The sequence below is a fragment of the Balearica regulorum genome, chromosome 1 (genome assembly GCF_011004875.1).
Source record: "Balearica regulorum gibbericeps isolate bBalReg1 chromosome 1, bBalReg1.pri, whole genome shotgun sequence".
Lineage (NCBI taxonomy): Eukaryota > Metazoa > Chordata > Aves > Gruiformes > Gruidae > Balearica > Balearica regulorum.
In genome coordinates this window covers 142,397,477-142,424,787 of record NC_046184.1, presented here as the reverse complement: position 1 = coordinate 142,424,787, position 27,311 = coordinate 142,397,477, and the positions used below count along the sequence as shown (strand labels likewise).

The window sequence follows — 27,311 nt, the reverse complement described above, 5'->3', positions numbered from 1 at the left end:
AAATCTTTATTTATGCTAAATGCCAGCAAAACTCTGGCTCCTCCCCTATTCTTCTTTCCCCTGTCATATATTTATTTGTACTGGAAAGAAAATACTCCTTAAAAGAAAAAAAAATACTTTCTGAAACAAAAAATATATTAAGAAAATAATGACTTTACCTATTATAACATGCATGCCAAGTCTTGCCAAATGCTTCACAGTTTGGTAACCAATTCCTTTAGCACCTCCAGTCACTATAGCAACCTTTCCATTTTGTGTAGGGAAAACTATATGAAAAAAAAAAGAAGAAATAACACAAGGTTAGTTCACAATAGTAACATGATGAAGAAGTTAAGATGTATTTTAAAGAGGTGTACACTTAACAGATCACTCAAGCCAGACCAGTAAACACTCTCAGAAGCAAATGCTGTATGGAAATAAAAACTATAGAGCACCCACCATTATTTACTGAATAGTAATCCGCACTAGACTGCAGCTGACGACATGAAAGACAAACACCCAGTTGAGAAAGTTTCTTATTTATATTTGCATGCATTTTGTAATCCTGTAGTAACTTGCCCTTTAACATTTTCACCTTAACTTTGTTACAGAGCAAGATGACAGGTGTTACAGGTCAGCTCAGGGGTGCTTTACTCCATGCGTACAGGGGAAAAAAGATTCAATTGGCTGCATGATATCCTGCAAACTTCTTGAATGATGAAGGACAGGCCTCTACCAGTAAGACCAGTAAGACGGGCGAAATGGCTAACAGCTCAGTCAAAGACGACGCATCTAAAGGGCAGGAGCTGGCCGACCTGACTTACCTGCATAACGGAGCACTCTCCCTGTTGAAGATCACAGGGTCCTGGCCCCCAAAGGAAGGAGCAGGCAATTTTTTGCATAAAACCCCCCACCCGCTTTTCCCACCCACCCCAGAAACCAGTGTCCCTGATGCCCGCGGCTGGCCCCATGCCACCTCAACCCCAACAAGCGCTCTTAAGCCAGGGCAAGACTCGGCCCGGTGGGTAGGGCGCACTCCCCGAAGCCCCTCTGCCAGGGGCTGCTTAGACCTATGGCCCCTGCCTCCTGCGTCCCCAGGCAGCCCTTCGACTGCCCACCAAGCTGAAAAGTGGCTGGGACGGCCCCGGCAGGGCAGCCGCCATCCCGTCCGTGAGCTCTCACGCTGGCCACGGGCTGCCCAACACACCCCTCCAAGATGGAGGGAGCCCTCCTGCCAAAGGAGAGTAAAGGCATTTTAAGCTAACCGCTTGAGGCATGATTTAGGTCAAATATCAAATATGATTTTTTTATGAGGTGGAGAATTTTTCATGTGAAGCATCCAGTGGTCTTCAGGCGACTGAGGTGAATTTCTGTTTGCTTTTTAGAAGAAGCTGCTAGGTATTTGCACAGGGAAAATGGCACTGCATATTTCATTTTGCCACAGTGCAGTGTCCATAGGCAATGTTATAGATAACAAATGTTAAAACGATGACAACTTTCATCTATCAAAGGGCTTTCTGGTTTGATTTCTAGGTTTTTAGGGGATTGCTTTGTTGTACAACACAAGCTCATATTTTATATGGTTATGAAACACAGAACTAGTGCTGATACAAGCTGCTTTCTTCACAGCAACTTCAGAAAGGACCCAGATTTCACCTTTTCTGAAATACATAGTTCTCTCCAGCACAATTCAATATGAATTTCTGTTCTCTTCAGGTAACAATGTGATTCTTCCCATCCATGCAGAGTGACAATTGTTTGCAAGTATTTGAAAACTAATTCCCATTGCAGTGATACCCATGCGTGTATGTGCCATAAAATATATAAATTGTGCTAAATAAAATTTTGCCGAGAGTTTTCCTAAAGGGGTTCAATTTAGTTATAAGCAATCCTGCAACTTCCACCAAAAATATTTCTCATAACAAACCCTAAGTAAAATGCCCACATTTTTTTCAATAGTTAAGCCTAGAAATTAAAGCTAGACCTGACATTAAATACTTGGTAAATTGTCCACTCTGGGTAGTATTTTTTAATTGCTTATTACTTTACCAGACTTGACCTCTTTATATTATGTTTTCCTGGTCTGTTCTCTGTCAGTGAAGCAGAAAAAAAAAAAAAAAGTAAAAAAAGTAATAATTTTTGCAGTTTTTGAAAATGCAGACAGGAAATAAAGAATTTAAAGAGGAAGAAAAATAAATGTTCTTAGTGTGAAACAAGTTGTTGGCACCTTTATGTGAACAGCCCTTGTGCCTCAGCACGACCGGATACACTGCAAATTTGGCAAGGACATATAATCTCAAGTCCTTTCAGCCATGGAGTGCCATTCACTGCCTGAATGATTTGCGTCCGTAATGAGGGAGACCAGTACGTGCCCAATGTTCAACACTTTAGACGACATGAAAAGATGAACACATTGCCTTGAACTAAAGGCATGCTGAGAGGAGACAGGTCTCTTAACCAGGAACAGGGCAATACTCTTTGGAAGATGGCAGGCAAATCTGAAACAAACGGCTTTTTGAGCTTTTGTTAGCTCAAAAAGTTCAAGACTCTGAAAAATTAACTCTTGCACAGCAAATACCCTTTCGTTCAGTCGAGTCCATGCTGCAAGAGCCATTCTGAGGCCTCTCCAGAGGTGTCGAACAGCTTTACGTCCATACAGGGAGCACTGGCATTGCCTTGGTGTTATAGCAGGAAAGGCCGTTTCTGGCCACGATAGTTATATGTGTGAATTTTACATGTGACGACTGCACATGTACTTGTAAAGAAAATGTCATCTAGAAGGCAGAAACGTGAGCCAAAGTCCACTAAGTAATTTTCTTTCACAGTTTAGTTAATCCAATTATTAACCACATTGAAAATTCTGCTGACGCATGACAGAGTAAGTTGCACAAATGTGAGGTTTGCTTCCTCCCCAGAGCTCTCCCTCCCCACTTATCTTTCACTCCATTTCACCTGTGCATTTGGGTATACACTCCAGAGAAAAAAAGGAAAATTAAATCATTTCCATTTTTGTTTATTTCACTATAGCTGAAAAAACATACTCCAACACCAACAAATGGAATTTCCTCAAGAGAAATTGCTTTCCTTTGGGCCTCTTCTGCCTCCCCATGGCTCCTCTTGCTTCCTCCCCTCTCACCACATTGCCAACCTGACATTTGGATTTCACATGTTGCATACAGATGCCGTCACTCATTTCCATTACTGCACCACTATATCCACCTATTGAATAAGAAATGACATTTCAGTGCAAAATTAATTCACTTACAAGAAAATGAATGAAAGAAAAGCAGAAAAAGAAGTCAGGACCGGGAAAGGGGCAATAACATGAAGGAGAAACGGGAAGTCAGAAGAGCAAACTGATAGCAGGTATCACTGCGATGAAATGGTGCTGAGTAGAGGACAATGAAAGAAAAATGCCCGGTCCTACCCTGTCTATGAGGGCTGCAAAGCAAAGGACAATTTCTAGTCCCAGCGGCTGCTCAAGTCAGGTACATTACCAATCTGCAATGAAGAGTATGACAGATGGACAGACTCCACTGCAGAGATGCATTCAGTGAGATTCTATATTACAGAGAGCTTTAAAACAGGCCTGTTTGCAGCAGCCAGGTTCAAGGACCTTAGAAAGCACCCAGGGAGGGAGAAATGAAGGCTGCAGACACATGGATAAATGGCCAGTATTTATTTTATTTACATCAGGTACAGTATACAGCTTCCACAGAGCATGGTTTTGAATAGACACAATGCTGCATGTCACGTCCCAGTATATGGGGGGGGGGACAAAAAAATTTTGATTTTTATTATTCCTAATTTTAACCTGCAGAAAATGTGTACTGTTTCCGTCAATACAGATACCTTAATGTAAAATGAATCTCCATGAAAATGAGACACTGCTAGTTCTTAACATCAATAGAAGTGGTCAAGATCAAGTCCAGGCTGCATGTGTAAGCCAGTGGCCACTACAATGAAAGGCAGTTTATTGGTACCCTGTTCCCACCAGAACTCCACTGTCAGGTAGAGTTTGCCAAACACCTTCTCAGTGTAGAAACACCTCTTCCATGATGAAACCCACCATCAAACTTTCAAAGCAGACCTGGGCTCAGCCTGGTTTTCCAGCAGATATTGGTTTATTTTGTGTGAGAGGTTGAGCGGAGCATGGCCAGAGGCTGGGAGTCCCCCGGGCAGGAGGCAGTGGAGACCCACCGGCTTTGCCATGCAGGGCAGGTTCCCTCCAGCACTTCTTGAACCTCATTTAAAACATCCCAGCTCTCTCTCTGCCTCTGCTCCTGGTAAGTAGGTAGATAACGATCTCAATTAGAGAGGCGTAACGCCAGTGATCTCACCATGGGACATAAGAACTGTACAGCCCTGGTGCTAATAAAATCCCCTGACCAAGCGCTAGCTGTTCATTTCCCTTTGTGTTTGAAGAAACCAGCCTGCAGTCCGTAAGTGCTGCTTTATCAAGCCAAAGTCTGAAAGAGGCTTCTCCCAGGCTGCAGGTTCTGCCTCCATCCCAACTTATTCGGAAGAAATAAGCCTGTCTACTTTGCAAGTGGATTAAGTTAAAGCAGAAAAATAAAGCAGATATATTCTGTAATAAATATGTCCAGATATGAAGCTATTTCAAAATAATTGTTGTCTTTATAAATATACTTCTCCTTAATCTGAAATAACATCCAAGTGCAGAGACATCCTCACACACAGTCAATACTATGAAGAATTTAAGGCAATTCTGCTATTTTTAAAAATGCCAATTTTCAAGGGACTCTTAAAGAGGGCTGTCAAGATGTCTCTGCAACTGCCAAGACCACAGAGAAATAAAACAGACTGCAGACGCATATCAGTGACCACTTCCATATCAATGACCAGTTCCTGCTGGCAAAATCTCAAGTCTGGGGTAGGTAACTGAAGTAGTCAAATCAAAACAGAGGTATTAAACTTTCTTCTTTGTAGAAATGTTGTATGTGAACACTGACAATGCAAACTCCAGAACAAGAACTCCCCTTAAGGACTGCTTGCTTTGATATTCTGTAATCTTTACAACACTGCCTGTTTGAGGCAAAAAAAAAAAAAAAAAAAAAAAAAAAGAAGAAAAAAGTATTAAAAGTTTATTAAAAGCAAATTGCATCACATTTTTACACTACCCTATTAATCCAGCATCTGCATTGTGGAACATTAGGAGTCATGTGGACATTAAAATATAGTATCTTTATATAAATATATCTTCATTAAATCCTCTTTTTAAGACATTGAAGACCAAAGGCAGAAATTAGATTGTCTGAATCAGACTCCAGTTCTTATCAAGCAAGAAAGACAAGCATCACTGAAGGCATCCGAAGAGCTGGTCAGAGGGGCCACCCGAGAGGCGCCACATCAGGACCTGCCCGCACCTCCTGAACTTGGCACTCGGCACAGGGACTTTGGTGGCATTGGTGCTGCAGAGACCCCCGCAGACAAATCCTAACAGTTATTTTTTTTTCCTTTCTCCTATAACTGAATAATTTACATGCAAATATTATGCCTGAAGGTAAATGACAGAACCACAGATGGAAAAAAAAAAAAGAAAAAAAAAGAAAAAAAAAGAAAAAAATGAAAAGAAAAGAAAAGAAGCCACAATGAATATTTAGTTTGATGACAGAATAACAAGTGCCAAGTTTGGAGCTGTTCCTGTATAGCAACACCAAGTGAGAAAAAGAGGGCAAACTGTAATTGTCAGCCCTCATCTAGCACCACAGGACAAGGCACAATCAAGTTTTTCCAGTTGGCTAAAGAATACATGTAGCTCTGTCTACCACCAAATTATTGAGCAGCTTTTCCTAGCCCAAAATACTCCGATTTTTTTCCCCGTGATTTACACTGTGGCAGTCCTGAGATTATAGCCAGTAATATCCCTTTCAAAGCAGATGCAGAAAAATCATTCCTTTGCTACTCCAAGAGGCAATCAGTAGACCACTGGGGAATCCATGCAGCTTTCAGCAATACCCTTTTGTTTCAGTCTTACAGTGACATCTCCATAAACTTCTGTCTTGGCAGAAACCAAGTAAACAGGGTCCAGACTTGAAAAGTCATTCCAGAACTATCCTAACAGAGGACAATCTCAGGTACTCAGGTCCTGAGGAATAAACCAGACAATCCTTTTTGGTTTTTGGTTTGTTTTTTTCGTATGACACCAGCTTTCACCAGCAGAAAAGTTGCGGGTCTTAAGCCTGTGCAGATGATCTTTCAAATGCAAACGGTCTTCCCAAATTTGCACACCACGATCTTTTCTGCCTCTGCTGCTTCCTATCGCTTTCCTAAGGAACATCAATATGCAATCAAGATTGAAGGCTTTTAAGGCTGGAAACCAGGTAGGTGGCAACCAGCCTGACTAGTCCTTCTGTGAAAAGGCATCCTGCTGGTTTCAGCAGTTGCAAGCCATCAGACCTTCCACCGATGAACAACTGTCATGCACACATGCAGATCCACCGGCACATGACTCACACATCCAATGTACCTCAGATGAATGGACACATTGTGTAAGGGTGATTTATTTGCCCAGGGAGAGCATCTGTTTCCAAGCTCAACTGGAATTTTGCACCACCTAGGTGACAAGGCTCCTGGCTTTTGTCTTTACTTCTGCAGAAGAAGTAAAAGTCAGGAATCACGAGGAAACGGAGATACTGGAGACAAGCTGGCCCTGGAGTTACTCATGGGAAGGGAAAGGTGTTGAAGAACCAGAACAGCAGGAGAAACCAAACCATGGAAATGTGTCCCTTACCCTACAAACGCATAGTATCTCAAGGTGCTATTAATGGAACAGCAGCAGCCAGATGGCTGTAAGAATTTCAGCAGCCAGGGGAAGACCTAATTTAAGAAGCCTCCCACACAGCCACCAATATGGAAGACAGATTGTTAAAAACTGCTCACACAACCACAGCAAAACCCCCGACATCCGTAAGACCAAGTTTCTTGGTGAACCATTGCACAAGGTGCATATGGGTCCTAAAACACTGAGTGCTAATGAACCAACAAACAATAACTCACACTTAACCAATGCTGGAAATTCATAGAAGCTCCATCCCCTGTATTTCAGGCTGGGATATCTGACACAGGAACACACGTACAGCCCATGCCCTGTGAAGAGGACATTTCCACAATAGTGCACAGCTCCTGTACACACGCAGCATAGGCAGTCACTGGACCAGCAGCAGCAATGGATGCCTGGACTACCTGGAGATCTGGGAAACCAAGCGGTGCCATAACTCAAGCCAAGGCACCAGGTACTCCGCAAGCCCGGACAAATGGCCAACGTGTAGCAAGGCAGAAAATGACACAAAAGCAGGACAGTTGGCAGCTACACCAACTAGAAAAGCAACATGCTCACCCAGCTAAGGAGCTAATGTGTATCCTCATCCGTTCCCAATCTCATCAACACAGGAACAAGTGACATCTCTCCGGAGTTAGCAGTAAACATCTGCTAAGACAGACTAATGATTTTTTTTTTTAAATTGCCAATGAAAACAAGCAAAAACTCCACAAATTTAAGCCTGATGTAAGGGTATAGCATTTGTTTAGCTTTTTGACAAGCATACCAGCTTGCTTATAGGGACAAAGTGATAAAATTTGCAGGCAAAATGACAAGCACTTCACAAAAGCCAGAGATAGAAATTCCCAAAATCGATTCCAGGCCTTGTCCTGTGATATCTCATTTAACACATGGGAAAGCCATACTACAAAGGACTAATAACCAGAATAGCTCCTTCTCCCTCTTATTTTTCATCTCATGAACACACTGGAGAGCTTTGGGAGCTATTAGATAGGCAACAAGTACTGTTAGAGTTTAATATCAGAAGACTGGACAGCTAGCATCCACAAGAAGACCTAACTATAGTAAAAGAAATTCACATATCAGAAAAGATGCAAGATCAACTGGTGCAGTAGTAAGATGAGAGTTACGACACCAGCAATACAGGATTGAAAGAAATATTTATTTTTTTTTTTTCTAAAGAAAAATCATGATACCCTAAATACGGCAACTTTTCAGATCAACAGCTTTTGGCATCCAAAAATCCAAGTCCTCTGATAAAAGATCTCTCTAGCAACAATGGGAAGGGGGGTGGAAAGCTGCACTAAAAATGTAATTTGCATGACACACCTATCTGCATTTCTTCTAGTGATTCTTGGAGAGACAGGAGAAATGCAGATAAAAGGAGAAGTGTGTGTAGAAGGCAGGGTGTGGAAGGAGAAGGAAAAGGGAATGTTAGACTCTCAAAGACACAGGAAAAAGCATTTTTGGTCAAAGTCATTTTCGAGTGCTTCAATCCCATCTCCCCTCCTTTCACCTTCTCCCCTACTTCCAAGTATTTAGCTGAAAAAGACATATCTCTGAGCAATTTAATACACCTGAATCATAAATCTCTGGTATTGTCTTAAGGGCAAAAAAAGGTCCAGTGAGGAGACCGAATAGACAGCTTGGCCTCCTGCTACTTATGAATACAAATCAACCACGGTTTGGTGGGAGGAAGATGGTGTAAGTCAAGGCACTGTAACTACAGACTGGTAGAAAGGTAAGCTACAGCTATTGCCAAAGTCATCAAAAAATATTTCCTCTGCACTTGCACATGTATTTTCAGTGCCCTGTTTTCTAGCACGTATGGAGTGTTTGCAAGTGAAGAAGTTCTGCCTGGTGACGAGAGCCAAGGGAGCTGCATTTTCACACATCCTTTGACTGGAGCCTGAGTGCTTTTGGTTTACTTGTCAAATAGGATCCTCAGTAATATTGATCCTGGAGACTGTGATGCTGCTAGACTTGTCAGAGGTTCTGCACAGAGGAAAAGATAATTGCAGTTTTCAAAAACAATATAGATGGTAATTTTCCAAACTGACTTAAGCTGTCTTTGCTCTGACTGTGAAGAACATTTTCCTCCATTAAACCCTATGCAGACCTTCTGCATCAGGCTCATTGATCATGTGAAAAAAAGCTGAATATTGCCTCCCCTAGAAGGAAGAGGTTGGGAACGGAGAAAACTAAAGAGGAAGGTTAATCTGGGAAGTTTTCTTGCCATTTCTGAAATGGGTTTCTCTAAGACAATAGGAAACAAGGCTGCATTGAAAAATGGTTTGATGAAGCATATATCTGATCTTTTTACAATACAAGTTCAGGCTTATTTTGACAGAGAGATATTAGGAAATTTGATCTCAACAAATATGGAGCTGCCCTAAGGTGAAAAAAAAGCAGAAGTAGAAGGGAGGGTGCAGCTCCCGAGTCCTAAATCTCACTTCTGGCCATGTTTGCCATTCCTGGGTACTTTGTTCCTTTAGCCAAAACTCATCTAAAGATAAGAGATTTGAATCTAATTTTTATGAGTGCCAAATAGATGGATTGAACACACCATTATACAAATCAGACAGTTGGGAAATACCACAGCACACTATTAAAATCTGCTAAAAATTCATCAGGAATCCAAGTTTGCCCACAATTCACTCTGGGAGTAAAGTTCCCAACCGAATGTGTAGGAATAGGAGAGCTCTTGATCCCTGGGAGGGGATGGAGAGAGAGAAAGAAATAAGAGATGGAAAAGTTGCCTTAGATCTACAAGTATAAATTACACTGGTGAAATTATGACTGCAAGTTCCACGTAGGCATCGAGCAATTTCTGCCATCACATGCTAGTCCTTATCTTAAACATCCTTGCTATTCCTGGCTCGAGCCAGTTTTTTTGCTGGAGAAACACTAGTCTCAGGTAACAAGGATATTTCAGATAAAGGCTAATACTACGTATTGACAAACTTGTGCAAGAATACTTGGCACAAGACCACCCAGTGGCATTACACCACACATGGCATATTTTTCTCCGCTATGCAATCATCCTGGCTTGGGGACAGACGCCAAGTGGGGACTCGGCTGAGGCCATGAAACGTCGCCTCCGCTCGGAAGAGAAGGGAGGGCTTTGCTGCCATACAGCCCGACACGAGAGGCACGTGGGACACCACCGTGATCTAGCAGGAGTGGTGGTTGAAGGGCACGGTGCTAATTCGGCTCAGCCGAGGCGATCGATACGTGAGCAGTCCCGGCTTCACTCATTAAAGGCACTTCACAAAAATCTAACGAGGGATTTTGTGAAATAAGGGCAAGTCAGTTGTTGCAATAACGTGAAGGATTCCCGATAATTCCTTACAGTATATGGGACAGCCAGAGCCTGCATGTGAAAGATTTCTGGATTTGTTAAAAATGCCAGGAGAAGAAATGCTGCACTAGCTCCAAGAAGAAAGTAACCATTCCCTATGCATATATTTAAAGGATCCATTTACCCATATCATTTCTTACATGGGAAAATACTATCACAAGAATAGAAAAGGACATATTTCCATTTGCCACATATTCTCTGCCCTGCTTATCTTTCATTCCTTTTATATATTTACCTATTAAATCTTACTCTTTGGCTTTCTTCTCTTTCACTCCAGTCACACTAAAGAGAGGGAAGTTATATACAGGTGTATCTTTAAATCAAGAAAAAGCATCTGGTTATCTTTTGAACAGATTTACTGATACTTACTCCCATACTCCCTCCCTCTGGGCGAATGTAACTGTGCAATACCTCGGGCAATGTCATTTTATGTAAAACTTCCCAATGCTCTTTAAGTCATGTCATCTTGTAATTATATTTTTTTCCTGTTGTGAAATAAGAGATGAAAAAGAGGAGCTCATCTCAGGAGATTTAAATAGGGGTAATGGAAATAGCTCTGCATAGTCTAGTAGCTGCAGAATGAATTTTCCCATCCCGCAAAAGTTAAAGACATTAGAAATTTGTTTTTTCATTCTGTATCAGAAACCGAAGATTGTCCAGGCTCCAAGCTTTTACAAACAGCTAACAGGTAGATGCAGCTCCTTCTCAGAATGGTTTACATCCCTTGGGGTGTAAGAAGCCATTTCAAGTCCTTGCTTTCAGTCATGCCCCGAGCATAAAAAAAGTCTTCCCAGTGTAACTCCCAACTAACAGCAGAAAGCTCCAGTTTCACCAAAATTTGCCATTTAAAGACACTTTTTCTCTCTCTCAAAAGTCCCTGATAAATGTAATATTTCTCCACAGCATGCTCAGAAATCCAGTGATCACTTGAGAAGAGGCCATAAATAGAAAATTAAGTAAAATGTAAGTAATGTCAGAAAATGTCTTCTCTCGGAAAAACCACGTCCCAGCTATCTCAAAAAAATTAACAGTTATCTATCTGCAGGAAATGTGGCACAGAATTCCTAAGGATTTAAAATTTCATGTCTAACTCTGAAAAATCAGCATTTAGGTTATAGTTTTGACCTAAAAACCAGGGTGATGACAGTGAGTTGGAAATGCTGAAGAAAAAAAGAATTGGCAAAAAAGGGACATGTCTGTTACTCCATTACAAACTGAGTAAATGTCACAATTGGCTGCAATGCAGAAACCTCATTTCAGAAGATTGTAAATGCTGGGCTGGTTACTTCACAACAGAGAGACCTCAGGAGGAGGAAAAAAAAAACAACAAAAACAAAACCCAAAACAGTCACTACTCTTGATTTAATCCCAAATAATGTAGAAAACCCGAGCAGGCAAGCCCCCACACCTTGCATGGAAGAAAGGTTCTGTCATAAACCTTCAGATCTAGAGAATAATTACAGAACCCAAAACTCAGAAAATGCTGAGATTCAGATATTCATCAGCACTTTCATATGCAGAAACCGAAGCAAAGATTGATCTACTCACCTATGGTCAAACCAGAAATCCAAACCAAAAGTGAAATATTGCTACCTGCTTTTTAGCATCTCACCGCAGGAATTAAAAAGCCAACAGAAAACAATTTATACTTCGCACTATGATCTATACTTTTCAAAAGACCAAATATTTTAATTTGCAAGGTAGTATTGACAGTATTATCATGTTCCTTAGTATAGAATATTGCATCACAACCCCCAATATCATCTTTATAGCTTCTAATTTTACTGCTTGTAAATTCCAACACCTCTTATTCTGACCACACGCTATTAAAAGATCAAATTAATCATTCCATCACTTCTTGCTCAGAGCGCAGATGGAGAGATACAGCTGGGCAACCAATACATCGGAAAAGTTGATTCTTTAAATATTTCCTTACTATATTAGATTTGGGGGTGGGGGGAAGAAAAAGTTGGCAAGATCATTAAGAGTAGTTTAAACTGCATCTCCTCTCTTCCCAGAGACAGAGAATGTAATTTCCATATCCCAATCAAGCTTAAGAGCATCCAGGTGAAGGTCACATTCAGATCTGCCTCTCGCAGCCAACAAAATGCTCTGCTGCCACTTAAACAGTCCCCTTTGCTCCCCATGGCTTCAGAGTGACAGTATTTCCATGGAACGTAAATAAGTAAGCAGTAGTCACGAGTTGGTACACAAAACTTAAAATGTAATTGAAAGTTGCTGGAGTGCTTCACTTCAGAAAACTGTGCAATCACTTGTGAACTGAAGTGCTTGTTATCATATACAAAGCTCCAGTAATTAGAATCAGGAAGAGAGGTACAAGGTGCTTAGAGATTATTGGGGAAAATCTAGTTAACAGGAAGTGTAGCACATAAACCAATCGGTACTTAAAGCAACCCTGAGATACCGGCAATTAATTAAAATACAAAATGTTAAGAAGCACATTTCCATATTATTAAAATCTTCAGAAGCAACTAATGATCAGAAGCCATTACAGCATCGACATTAATGTGAGATAACCCTCAGGTGTTACTAGCTTAATAAAAAAGATGGAAAATAGCCTCAACATCCCTTCCTCTCCCTCTCTGCCCTACTTCCACATCCTTCAAACCAGCCCCTGGCTAATACATTTATTTCTTCGGCTAGCCGGCACCTGGTGAAGAGTCCGGACAGTGGCAAGAGCTGTCTGCAACCATCACTCGTCTCAGTGCCCATTTGCCCCTCAGCGTACGCACCCAAAGCAGCGGCTCCGAGGAAAGCAAGGCTCACCTTGGTTGCATGGGACAAGAGCGTGTCAATGGCAGCAGACGCTCGTGGGGCTGCACAGCCCCGGAGAGAGCTGCCCTGTGCGGGGCGATGCCTGAGCTTGGTGCCACGGCTGCCCAGGGCTCTGAGCTGCTCAGCCCTCCGCTGCCACATGCCACCTCCCACGGCCACCACCTGGCCTCCAGAAGCACAAATTCGTGACGGGAGATAGATTTGTGGGGGGGGGGTAATTTTTTTTTTTTTTTTTTTTAAAAGAGAGCTCTTATTTTAGATGGGAGTTTTACTGAAGCCCACTGAGCCACTGGACGGAGCTGTTTTCTGTATGCAAAACTGCTTAAAAATCAGTTCTAAGTTGGACTGAGAAAGTACAAAGGGCATGCACCTGTTTTGTCTTCAAGACAGCTACAACATTTGTTTTCCAAAGATGGAATTTTATTCAATTTTCTCTTCTGTGCCAACGGGAGCAGGTCAGGGTTTTCAAATGGAGTATGAAAGTCCAAGTACAGAAAGGTCTCGACTGTATTATAGACAATTTCCTAATTATCTCAGGACAGTCCTTTTCTAGGAATAAAATGATTTCTTTTCAGACTCCTCTTTCTTAACACATGCTGAAGTGATCTCATACTCACACATTTTCTTTCAATTTTCATCTTTCTTATTCCTCATAAAATATGCACCAAAGTTTTCAAAAGGAAGTAGCTGCTTTGCAATAGACACAGCTAATCGTTCTGAAAGATTTTTTTTTTAAAATTAGACTTTTTTATTCCTCAGTGAAAAACTTATTTTTTCAATGAAATTTTACAGGCTATTAATCTAATGCAGATTCACAGGACTCAGGGAATTAGTTAACTTAAAAGAGCAGCTACTGTGCATATTCTATAATTGCTCTTCATCAAAATTGTCAAAGATTTTTAATATGCAGAGTTACCACACAGATTAAAAGCTCTCAAAGTATGTCTCCGTATAAGAGGCCATCATTCCACAGTGTCATTATCTGCTATTAATATTTCAATTAGAGAGTATCACACGCTCCTCTGAAGAAACGCAACTGCTCACGAAACGAGTCCCATTATTGATAATGCTCAGGAGTATGACACAAACAGACTATTTTTGTTCCCACATTTCATTATCTCCTATAAATAGCTTGCCAAGTTTTAAGGGAAAAGCTCATTTTATACAGAAATGCGCATCTCTGTTGACCAACACCTCCCAACCATCCTGCTTCTAAGGAGGGAGGCGAAGGCTGCAGGGACCACACTGGCACTTCTGCACAGCCAGGCTATGACCTCACTCCCCAACTATCTGATCTCACCAGCAGCTGAAACAGGCTGATACATCACAGTGCACCCTGTCAGTCCTTCTAAGGATGTCTGACAGAAATACCAGAACTTTTCAGGCATCAGCAATAGGACAAACAGACTTCACGCCTGCTCTCTGTTCCACCTGACCAGAGGATCTGGCTCAAATCACATGGCCCTGCAACAGCCCATTTGGTGTGAAATATTCTTTCGAGGCATGATTCCTTTTTCTTTTTTGAGAAAAAGACACTTTGTTTATTATCACAGGTCTTACAGTCCCATTTTCGTCACGCCAAGCTGCTAATCAACTTCCAGTACAGCAGACCCACCTCTCGAAGGACGAACCTTGCCAAGCTGATGGACGGCAGTTACCTTTCTACAGCCCTCATACCGCACCTCATATTAAACAGCAAAAAAGTTACACCTACGTTTAACTTCTGTATGATGCTAAATAATTTCAACAAAGCTTTTTTTTTTTCGAGAAGCATAAAAGAATTTAGCAATTTAAACATGTTGGGGGGGGGGGGAGGAAGAGCTTGAGGAATAACAGCCTAAGAGCTTGCACTGGCTTGTTCAGCAGCTCTCCGCTGTCTCCAATATTTCTCTCTCTATGGCTGTTTCCCCAAACACGCAAGCTCTGCGTTTCAAACACACACCTTACGCTGTGCACTGACTTCTTGGTGATTTGAAAGATGTGACCCTAAAACGCAGCTGCTATTCCAGTCTCCAGCCTTATATTTCCATCAGCCCTCCGGAACACATGGTCCGAACAGGCAGCCCACTCACCCTTGGTCCCCAAGGAGTGCTTTGCCACGAATTGGGACCTCTCTTAGAAGAAATTACTTGTGATACAGAAGGCAAAAGGCATGCAGCTCTTTGCAGGGAGAGCAAAGTGAGCCTCTCTCATCTCTGCAAGCTGTACCAGCAGCTACTAAAGTCCTCATATCAACATTCATTTTATTTTATTGTACTTGAAGCTTTGCAACTTTCCATACAGAAAATCCAGCTGAGGATTACATCATCTTCATTTTGGCCACAGTATCACCTTCCTCCCAAGGTACGCTACAGCATCTGGCTAATGTATCTGTGCCCCAGTGCAGCTTGCAACCAGCACTGCTGTACCAGCAAAAGCCCACGCTCTACTCCAGACATGGTTACTGGTATTCCCTGTTTTGCCTGGAGAAACAGAAAGACATCATTTTCCTGAATAAGCTGTTCTTCTGCAAGTGTTCCTCTGCTCATGTATATGGTACCTTTCTATAAGGGAGCGCTTTGCCCAGCATGGCAGTACACCAGTATCCATCCCATGCTGGCAAAGCCAGCGCCACGCAGGTTCAGAATGGGGAAGACAAGTGTTCAGGTAAAAAAGCAGTAGTTACAGTCAAATGCAAGGCAGACAGGAGCAATGTCAACACAAAGAGGGACACCCAGAACAGATTCACACAATGGTAGGGGTGGGAAGGGACCTCTGGAGATCATCTAGTCCAATCCCCTGGCTAGAGCAGGATCACCTACAGCAGGTTGCACAGGATCACATCCAGGTGGGTTGTGAATATCTCCAGAGAAGGAGACTCCACAGCCTCTCTGGGCAGCCTGTTCCAGGGCTCGGTCACCCTCACAGTGAAGAAGTTTTTCCTCATGTTCAGATGGAACTTCCTGTGTTACAGTTTGTGCCCATTGCCCCTTGTCCTGTCACTGGGCACCATAGAGAAGAGTCTGGGCCCATCCTCTTGACATCCACCCTTTAGATATTTATAAGCATTAATAAGATCCCCTCTCAGTCTTCTCTTCTCCAGGCTAAACAGACCCAGCTCTAAGCCTTTCCTCATAGAAGAGATGCTCCAGTCCCCTCATCATCCTTGTAGCCCTCCGCTGGACTCTCTCCAGTAGTTCCCTGTCTTTCTTGAACTGGGGAGCCCAGAACTGGACACAATATTCCAGATGTGGCCTCACCAGGGCAGAGAAGAGGGGGAGGAGAACCTCCCTGAAACTGCTGGCCACGGTCTTAATACACCCCAGGATACCATGGGTATATCCTGTGTAACTCACCAGGATCACACCACCTATGCTCCTGTGATGGCAGTGACATCTCTCCAGGGAGCATGGGCATTTTGCCAGCCTTGCGTTTTCCCAGCCCTTTTGCTGTTGCACATGCCAGGGACCATCAGGAAGAAGAGGTCTCCAGCATCTCCCCCTCCAAACCGCCACCGGCCAAGCCAGAGGAGCATGCTGCAAACCCATTTTGACACAGACCCCCATGAGTTTGCAAGCAACACAATGCTTGCAGAGACGCTGCTGGCAGAAGGGCCATGCTGGCCACGCGCTGTCTGCTGAGCCACCGTGGTGGCTCCCACGGCTCCCAGCCTCGGTCACTATAACCACAGCCCTCAGCAAAACCACGTGCCAGCTGTCAGCCAACTCGCTCTTGTAAAGATGACTTTGTCTTTCATAGCAGATGGCAGCAGCTTGGAAGAATGCGAACTGAATAAACTGGACCTCATCACTGAACTGCAATCATTTTCTGTACACACATGTGGGTATGTATATGCTTTTAAGGTAGAAAAAGAATTCTTTGAAAATCGGATTGGAAGACTGGAAAAAAATCATGGTTTTCACCTGTGTGAACAGGTGAAACATTTTACGACTGGTTTTGCTGAGTAAATATTGAGAAAATGAGATTTTTAAAATCATTTAAAAAATGGAAGTGGAAGAGAAGGATAGAAGATAGAAAAGATCTCAATAAAGGTCATTAAATTAGTGCATAAACAAGTAAGACCATCTGCCACTGTGGTATAACTCTACTGGCCACGCTCAAGCTGAAATCCAGGCTACCACATTGCCCACCTATTCTGTTATTTCACACTCACTTCCCTATATCTTCAAACACGCCTTTCCTCCCTGCAGTGCTGGATGATTACCACAAAATGACTTTAAAAGATCAACTGCAAAACATGAACCCATGAGAAACTACTATGTGGACTAACTAATAAAGTTACACGCCTACAACCGAGCACAAAGAACTCTGCTAGTGCTTGCCAGGCACTACTGATGGCAGTGTCTGCAGCTCTGGAAACTTGCTTCTGAGTTGAGTTGGTTGCTCTTTAAATATCTGTTCTACTTAATTAGGAAGTACAGCATCATCGACAGTACATGGATTTTGCATTTCTTGACCTTTTTCCTACTAATTTTCAGCAGACGATTTAATGTTAAAATCGCATGGCGTGCAATGCAGCGACTCCAGCTATGAATGCACAAGTGAGACTGGCATATAGGTGGTGGCATTAATTAGCACAAAAGCACTCCAAGACGCAGATTAGAGGATATCCGTATTCACACTGGATGGCTTTATTCATGAACAAGATGTTGTTTTGCAAAAATACGACCAAGAAACTGTTGTATACCTGCTGTAAGAAGCATTTCATAACACAAACATTTCATTTCCAGTTATCTGGGTTATGTCCAATTGCCGAAAAGCCAGTGCTTACTGCTTTGCAGGCACTCTGTTCATTGGGATACGTTCAGTTAAAAAAATGACAAACTCATCTCCTCACTGTGTCAGTCCTGGCTTGCAAAAATGTAGTGCCAGTAATGTTTTATTTATATTTAGAAAGTCACTTTCATTCTGTGTAATGCGTAGACCGTTGCATCCTTTATAAGCCATTTGCAATGGTACCACTGAACGTTTTTTAAAGAATGCGGTCTGACGCCAACTCATCCGTAATTTCCTTAGCCAGGACAGGCTGACATGTTTGTTAAAATACTGTTACTCAGAACTATCTGTTTCTGTTTTAAAAATAACCTGCCTAGGGCAGAGAGTATCTTCTGGGCTGGCTTTGTAAAGCATTTGGCGTGCAGGCCCTAATATCAGTTGTTTTGGTACAAACTGCTAACACGGAGCATCACCCACCTTCTGCTGCAGCACACCGCATCCGGGCAGCCGGAGGTGGCAATCAAACCCTTGCCTGCAGCGTTCGATTTAGACATACCGTAGCAGATTAAAAACTTAATCCCAAATTCATTGAACACTCATAAAGCTCATTAACTTCAATCCCTGGCTTGTGCATGTGAGAAACATCGGCATGAGATCCAAGGTCAGGAGGTGACCGAGCTTTGCTTTCATCTGGTGTGACTTTGTTTTCTCACGCCAGTGAAACCAACTTCACAGAGAATAACTCAGCGCAGAGCTTATAGGAGATGAGTATTTCCTCATAGAGTTGGTGGGTGTTTAGTTATATCACCATGCTACCAATGTGTCAACAAGAAAAAAGGAAAAGAAAAAAAAACAACAAATGGTTTGAACTGTTCCCTCAAGGTCCTTCTTCAGAAACAACTTCAGTGCATTTTTTAGGTCCAACTTTCCTTTTTTTTTTTTCCCCTCCAGGCTAATTTAAAATATTGAGCAATGTTAGCAATCATGGTTAGACATTCCCTTAGGCGGCGAAATGTCCATGTCTCAGAAAGCATACTCTGGCAGAAAACAGTCACACTACAAAAAGCAGAAGTGTATCAGAGTCAAGCGCTCTTGCTCAGCCTTACACAATTCGGAGGGTGTTTTGGGTAGGATGGGGGACGTAGTTTTCTTGCCCAATGCATTTTCCATGAAGCATCAAAACTCTCCTAGCAGAGTATAAATATGGTGAAAGGAAAGCAAACATCATAGTTTTATTACAAAACCATGGCACTTTCTTTTTTCTTAAAAGTAACCCTGACATGAAGCAAAATATCACTGCTTTTTTTGGTTATTTGCTTTAGGAATAGTAGCTGTCAATTTTTCCTTGCTGGCAATAACCCCATTTTAACTTTGCTATATTCCACCACATCTGCAGCATTAATGCAATAATTCATATACTGTGAACAAACCCCAAATCACTGTGTCTGTAATTTTGAAACTGCAAGGATGGGAAGCCTGAAACTGGAGGGCTACAGTTTCTGAAAACACCAAGAGGGGGCTGTGTGTGTATATATATAATTATGGCATTTCTGCTCCATAACTGCCCAAATCTTGAATCTTGTCCTGTCTGCAAGGCAAGGCAAAAACCACATAATCTTAGTGACGCAGATATCAAAATATTTCATAAGGCTCTAAGCTTTACCATAACAGAGTTGAATGAAGAATTACATGTCAGTGCCCATGTAACTTCAACACTACTCCAGCACTGAGCACAGAAGCCCCAGGTAAAGCATTTGTGGTGGGACAGTATTTGCATGGTCTAAGCAAACTGACGTATTATGATTCTATTACAAAAATACCTCTAAAAATAACATTACAGGGTCCATAGCTACTTCCTCCTGCCTTGTGGCCTGCCAAAACTTTATGAGGCTGCTTCAGCTCTCACATCTAAGCCACATAAGATTTCTGGTTGTGCAACTTGTCCCACGCAGGCAGCCCCACGGTGGAGTCTGCAGGAGGTCCTGCGCGACTAAAGACCTCCACCCACCCAACTGCCCCGGCAGTAAAGCTCTGTGTTCCTCAGCTGAATTTCTACAACCTCCGGTGCCTTCAACTGAAGTGTGACTGAGCAGAATTTGGTTAAACAACTCTTTTTATGATGTAAAGGAACAAATTACATTTTACAGCTCATTTTCTTGAATTGCAGCATCTCTAATGCTAACAGAGCTTGCTCGATCACCTAAAGGAGCAGATCCTACTCCAAACAGCCCCAAAAAAGCAGAGACACTGACTGACTGCAGAAGTTCCTAATTGCACAACCAGCTACTGCTCGGGGGGGAAGTACATTTATTGGCATAGTGCTGACCTGAAAGCAAAGGCTATGTATCCTTTGCAAGATACCATCTGCCCATCTTTAGACCCAAATGCCCTACTGGCACAAACACAATCCATCGCCCGGCTCTGAACTCCATCAGCGCTTCAGCTGCACGAGCACGAAACAAGGACTCAGCCTTCCACCTACAATATTGGATCGCCATTTGCCTTCTTTCCTTTGTTCTACGTTAACAGGGAGAAAAAGTTCCTGTTTATCAAGGAAGGAAAGACCAAGCAATAGAAATGCTTATTCACATCTGCTGAAACTGTTGATTTTATGCTTGTTAAGACTAAATCATCTAAACTGAAACATCCTCGCAAGCAGAATGACTAAATAAAAGAAGGTTGTTCTTTCATTTGTATGCTCACTGAAATACCATGGGTCCAGTTTCATATTGCTACGATGCAGGTAACAGAGCAGAAAATGCAGTGCTTACACTTAAGCGTTTTATTCTCAGAATTTTACCTAAAAAAATGTAATAATTTTCATTTTATGTTCTCCCATATTTTGGTAAAACACAGTTGCAATTGCCTCCCTCAACAACAGAATAATTAAGACTTCCAGCATATGAGTTGCGGGGGAAAATATTTCTCTTGCTTCTGAAGCCCACCTACATTTGGCACCTGAAGTGTTTGAATAGCTCGCTTGAGACAGAATGATCCTATGGATGATTCCTATGATGGATACATGGATACAAAATGGATACATGGAAAATGAAAACTTGTGTTTTGTATTTAAAAAAGCATCGCATATAGAGCCCACCTCAAAATACCATTATTTAAAGAGATAACACTTGTGATTCCTGCATTGCTAGTGGCTCTGAAGGCAGAGCATGCAAAATAGATCGCTCTTAGAGAGTAAATCCCTAAATCTGTATTTGGACACCTAACTCAAGGAGTTAGTGCAGAGGCTCTGAAGGCTCCTTGTTAGGCCACATTTTGTATCGTTTTAATCTTAGCCTAAAAATAAATATAAAACGAATGATCATTTAATGGTCTTGGTGTTTGCAAACTTGTCTATCACCGAGCAGCGTTACCTTCTGCACGATCCTCTTCTCAGGGCGGTCAACCAGTCCAGGGAAGGAGCAGGAGCAGGATCAGGGGAAAAGCCCTGGCCCATCCCCTTCCTTCAGGCACATGCAGCCCAGAAAGCAGCCCCAGCAACAGAAAAACACAGGGAAAACACTCTGGAGGAATCTGTTTTCCCTCTGCAGAGCACCCCAACTTTCCTAGAGAAAGGGCAGAAGTGCAGCCAACAGACTGACGTTGCAGATTGAGCTGAACCCCTCACTGCAGGAATAGTTTACCAGTCTTTGCGTACGACAACCTAGTTAAGGCATGCGTGGATCCCATCTCTGGGTAAAAAAAAAAAAATTTTATCTTCCATCAGTTCTAATATGCATTGCCAAAAACAGGCACAAAAAGCATATGCAATGCTCTTAACAACTGACAAATAGTTTCTTGTATTATCTGCGAGTTTATCTCTCCAAAAAAGAACTGTGAAATCTTTGCGAACATCAGCAGAAATAATGAAGGGGAGGTGGGGTGGAACGGGCAGGGCACAAGCAAGGCGGTTAGTCTGTTTGCAAGACTACAAAAGAACTAGTTCATGTGAGCGCTTTAAATTCACCAGGGGATTGCATCATACCTTCAGATACAACATGCACAAGGTTGCTTTTTTCTCACCTCATTTCTCTGACCAGGCGCGCAGAAATCTCCTAGCAGCAATGCCAGTCTCACATTCACAACATTGTGGGGTAAACTAAATATCATCCTCAACCTACTGCTCATGCAAACCAGCCAGCAAACCACATACAGCACTGGTGAACTTCTGCCTACTTTCACCACGTCTTGAAAGCACACAGGTAACATTCTCCTATTCTTCCGCTTTGAACATAAAAGCCCCACAGCGAATCACACAGCAAAGACCACCACTAACGTACACACCACCTGCATAGGAAATAAAGCAGGGCTTAGCATTACGGACAGGACGAGATACATACCACGCGCAGAAGGCTCCACTCATGCACCAGACTGGCTCTTTCTCACCACAGCACTCGCTCCCTTGGGACCTGCCAGATTTATGGTCAGTGGCAAGATCTCGGATTGCATGTGAATGTATATCTGTGGCAGATCAGAGAGGCTGTGTCAAAATATCATTCGGAAACAGCCATTTCAGCCCGGGCTCCCACATGCCAGAGGACAGGTTACAGTAAGGGCTTGTTCTTCCCTTCTTCTCCGCTCTCTTATTACTGAAAAGTCCTCCCTGACCATTCGGGAGCGCAGGGTTTGGAAGCTAACAGAGCTCGCCGCCGGCAGCATGGAAACACTAATAAGTGTGTAAAACGCTTGCTTTACACAGTTCTGAAATGTCAGATTACGAGAAGGTTAGTCATTGAGTATTTTTCAATGCTTTCAGGATTTCAGACAGCACTCGCAGACTCCTGTTAGAATTGCAGTGTTTTTCCTAGATGGACTCACTTCCTATTTGTTCTCATCAATGAAGCAATTGAGTTTTGCAGATTTAGCTGTTATTAAATTCCTTCTGTTAGTGTAAGTTCTGCTGTGTGCTCAAGAAACTTAAATTTGGTGCCAAACCCCTGCATGCATCCCAGAGCACAAACCCCCAGCAAACTGGACTACCACCCATAAAACAGAACTGCGCGTTGTTTGCAAAAGCACTTTGTTTTTCTCACACGCGCACCAGAAAACCACATTTGAGAAGATGAAGGTGTCCCTTGGAGCACAGCGCTCATGACATGGCATGGGATGTTTCTGGCATGAGCTTTCCTGCTGCTTACTTGACATCTTTCTTGTTATGACTCTAAATTCCTATCACTGTAAACCTCACTAATGACTCATGAGAAAAAAAGCACATAAGAAAAGAAAAAAGGGGAGAACAAAACCCTTTCGATCGCTGTGTCTATAAAGACAGAGACACAAATTGTCTCAAATTTCAAAGCAAAGCAGCACCCATCAGAGAAATAAAAGATGAATTTCTCATTCCTGACTGCAAGTATTTGGGGACAATGACATATTGAGAAAATTGTATGTAATCAAATAAATCAGCTTTTTAAAAACAACGTTATTCTGTATTGTTTGGGGAATCACTGTTGAACATGATACCATGCAAATGCAGCTATGGACAAACAGAGTCATACTTTCAGTGTACTAAGTAAACCAAAGGGATTAATTCTCTACAGATATATCTAGATAAATTATTAGGCTATTACAAACATTTATGGATGCATTTTAATTAGTCTTCTACCTATGAGCATTAAAATCAAGACAACATTTCTTTCTAAATTTATTTCAAATAGAAGTATCCCCTCCTGTTTCTGCTGTACTTAAAAACAGGACTACCCTACTGCTTCTGACTGCTGAATGCGTGTGTACCTCAGGCCACGGTATTTGTACCAGTAAAACCGCTGTAAATGTTATCCCCAAAATATCTATCAAATAGGAACTGTAGCTTTACTGTCTATATAAAATCTTTATTTGAATGCCACAAAACACTCTTTTCTATGTCAGCAGTAAACACGTAACTACTTGAATAATCTCAAAATTTCCCAGGCACGGCTTCAGCCTACAGCACAAACTAGTATCACATCAAGATATTTACCTTCGAAACCCAACCAACCAGAGCAGCAGAGATCCTGTTTCTACCCCGACGTGCGATAAGGACTACTACTGCTTATTATGCCTTTGACTCCGCGCGTACTTTCCTCGCTGTGCTGAGCCCGATTCCCCAGCATCTTCCCCCTTACGTGGGCAATTTTGGTCTGACTGAGCACCGTGTACATCGCTCTGGAGGGGAGGAATCGCTGGCTCTGCTTTTTCACAGCATGGCACAGGTGCTGTAGCCCCAGTGGACTAGCATAAGGACCTAGTTTACCCTCATTTTAAACCAAGTTTACACTCATTTTAAACCGAGTTTACCTCCTCTCAAAGAACAGTCTTTCTGTAAGAGAAGAAAAACATGCTGGGAAGCAAGCCCTCCCCAGGCAGGGACAGAGGAGTGTAAGACAGATAAAGTAGGATTTTGCAAATTAAAGTCACTGGAAATACATACTAATTGTAATGCATGGAAACCAGCACAGGTGTGCAGCGGGTTATGGTCTTTTCAATATCTCTTAAAAAAAAAAGATACATCTGATCACTGCTTCAAAGCATTGCAGATGGCAGCGTCGCTTTTGTGAACACTGACCTTTTTTTCTGGCAGCAAGGGAAATCAATACCACCCTGCGTAGAAATGTCAATACAAACGCTCAAAAATTGTAATATTAACATTTCAGAGTCTCAGGGACTCTCATTTGAAAACAGTTTCTGCAACAGCCTTTGTATTTTTAAAAAGATATAAATCAAATTTTTAGCACTAAAAAAGTTTTTAAAACACAAGGTAAGCTGACAGAGTGTTTTGGGTTGGTTGTTTTATTTTTTTATAGTAAACTCAATTCCCTTGTGGCATTTTAACCCAACTGCAGGGGCACTGAAAATGACTGCAGAAGCAGAAAAAAAATCTATTTAATTTATTTTTATTGTTCAACCTAAAGGAAATGCTTTTGTATGTAAAAATGAGAGCATTATACAGCAACTGTAGGGATGTAAATATTATCAAGTCATTAGACATGCTTTACTCGTGCTTTTAAGGCAGATGTAAAATTACACTGTATCTTTAAGTTCTCTGGACAGCACCGATAACGTTATTAAAAAAGCAAAACCAATTTCTGTAATTTCCCTGCATCTCCTAAAAATAAAACACATCTTGAATTTAGCAGAAGACTAGTAATTTGGAGGAAATATGGTGAGGCAGACCATATAGTCTTGGCCTGGCAGAAAAAAAAAAACAAACCCAAAAAACCCAACAAAAAAACCCCAAACCAAATAAACCCCACAAAACGTAACAGACCGGGAGCCAAAGCAAGAGTCTTCTCAACATAGCCAAGACGACAGCCTAGACTAGACAGCACTGCACCACCAGAACCGGGATGACCAGACCTTCAGAAGGACAACATCCTCTGAGAAGGACACTCGGAAATGGAGACACCGAAAGGGGTATGGTGTGCAGAGACTTAATGCAATTTTTCCAGCATAAAGTTCACTTTACCCAGTTGTCAGGGAATATGTAAAATATGCTACTTCTGTGTTCAAATCCGTACGCTTCCCCTCCTTCAAAAACGACATCCTCAGGCAACCCCTTCTTTTTAAGCTATCACACGAAAAGGACAAGATCATGGAACTACATGTCACTTTTAAATTTTCAGAAATCCTGTAGAATATTACAAATAACCAATTATCGTTTCTTTTGCTTTTAATAGTCCTGCCTGCGTACAAATGCTTCTGTAAAGCTAATTAGACCACCATGACACTAATTAAAGAAAACCCTCCAAATTAATCTAATACACTGCTGCAATGGAAACTTAAAATAATACATCCTTTCCACAAATAATCCAGAATTTTATTCCCTTCCTTTAAACCGAGGCTTCTCAGACACGGTTTGCTGGAAAATTCACCTTTTCAACTTCAGTTTGGTTTGGGGATTTCGTCTTTACGGTAATCCTTGATGGCAGAGAGGGGCGAAATGTGTGCAAAGGTTGGTCAGTCACACAAAACTCCCTTTAGTTAGGTTGTTAACCCTAAGACACCTTGCCTGGCCCACTGAATTTTAATCCTGCATTGGAAATACTTAGCTGGTGGAAAAAGGCAATTCTTCTTCTTTTGACATAAAATACGTTCTTTGAGAACCTGTTCAAAAATTCACTTTTCCAGCACGAAAGCTCTCAAAAGCCGAAGTTCCTGTATCGCCCCTCCAAAAAGATGTCTCAGCTGTACCGAAGAGAAAAGGAAACATTAGGCTGTGGATTCAAATTAGCTGTCAAGAAACATGAACATAAATCTGACTTAATAGCGTAATTTGGAATGTGTTCTGGGCCCACCCTTGGCAATCACACCACAGTTTAATTCACGTTGTAGCAATATTTAAAACAGCTCTGCAACTTTGGTTCTCCACCCAACTAAACAACAGAAAATTATGTTGTTAAATGAAAAACACCACACGTATTTAAGCGAGAGAAACTGTCTAAACTTCTGACATTTTTCATCTTCATTTTTTTTTTTAATCAAAAGATTTGTACAGCATTTTTTTAAAATAACTTACAGGATCAAAAGGAAAATAAATGCATAGCTTCAAAACCTTAGAATATAATCTCCCCTTGTTGCGGAAGAGTTCAAAGTCATAAAGTGCTGCAGATATGAACACACATCAGACAAATAATCTAGTAACTAACTTATTTTTCTGGTTTATTTAACAATATTCCAGGCTTAAAACATTAAATAAAAATCTCACAGACAATGGGTAGGATTAACAATGGCTTTGTTCTTTTTTTTTTTTTTCTTTTTCTTCTCCTTTTTTTAAAAGAATGCTGAGACACATCAATTGAACTAACTACAGTTTTATTTTGGATACCAAAAAATAAAAAGAAGCTGGAAGGAAGAGAGTAGTGCATTGCACTGATCTCAGTAAAACTGCTTGCAAGCGTCACTGCATACATTTAGCCCTAGAAGGACGAAGATGGAAACAGGATACGGATGCTGCCAAGACGGGTAGGCTGAACGCGGACCGGGGAGCGGTGCTCTGGGCTCTGCCTTGGTCGCGAGAGCGTGGCTTTGAATTATGCTCGTGTAAGAGAGGATCCGCACACCTTGCGCTAGCATTTGCACAGCTTCTCGAGGGCTAGCAGTGGTGGTAGCAGGCGGAGGTGGTGCAAGTGGATGTAACTGACACTAGCTGACACTCAATGGACTTAAAAAACAAGAGGTCTTCTTGACAGGGGTGTCCCAGGAGCTCAGGTAACATCAAAAAGGGACCTGCTTTATCTTGTTCCCTTCCATAATTGGATTTTGCTTCCCTCACAGATAGCCTACATACCTGCGGGAGTTTAGGCCAAGCCTGTGTTTTGCACCTTGGGCAATCACATGCACCTCTTCAGTGGACGTGGAGAGTGGCAACATTCAATGGGATGCACTGTGTGTGTACTTTGTACAAGCGCAAATTAATTTTCAGGGGGTTGGAGAGTGAAAACCCAGGCTTACTGATTGCCAAACATATCCACATCACCTCTTAACTGCATTTTTCCAGGGCTTAAATGTGTCAGGTAGTTGACTACTATTTACTCCACTGCTCCTTTACTCTAACCTCTATCCTTCCTACCCACCCACCCGCCCCTTCCCGCCACCTACAAAGAACACAGAAGCTTCAAACTTGCGAAAACTAGTTAACCAAAATATAAACAAGCAGTCTGGCAATAGATCAATTCCATCGCA

General features: G+C 42.0%; 1 protein-coding gene across 1 annotated transcript in view; it reads right to left on the bottom strand.

The window, feature by feature from the left end:
* Positions 1-27,311, bottom strand: part of DHRSX (dehydrogenase/reductase X-linked) — a 171,662-nt gene that overhangs the window by 132,673 nt on the left and 11,678 nt on the right. Inside the window, 1 exon segment of the mRNA XM_075736658.1 lies at positions 159-266. Within this exon segment, the coding sequence (XP_075592773.1) occupies positions 159-266 (108 nt within the window).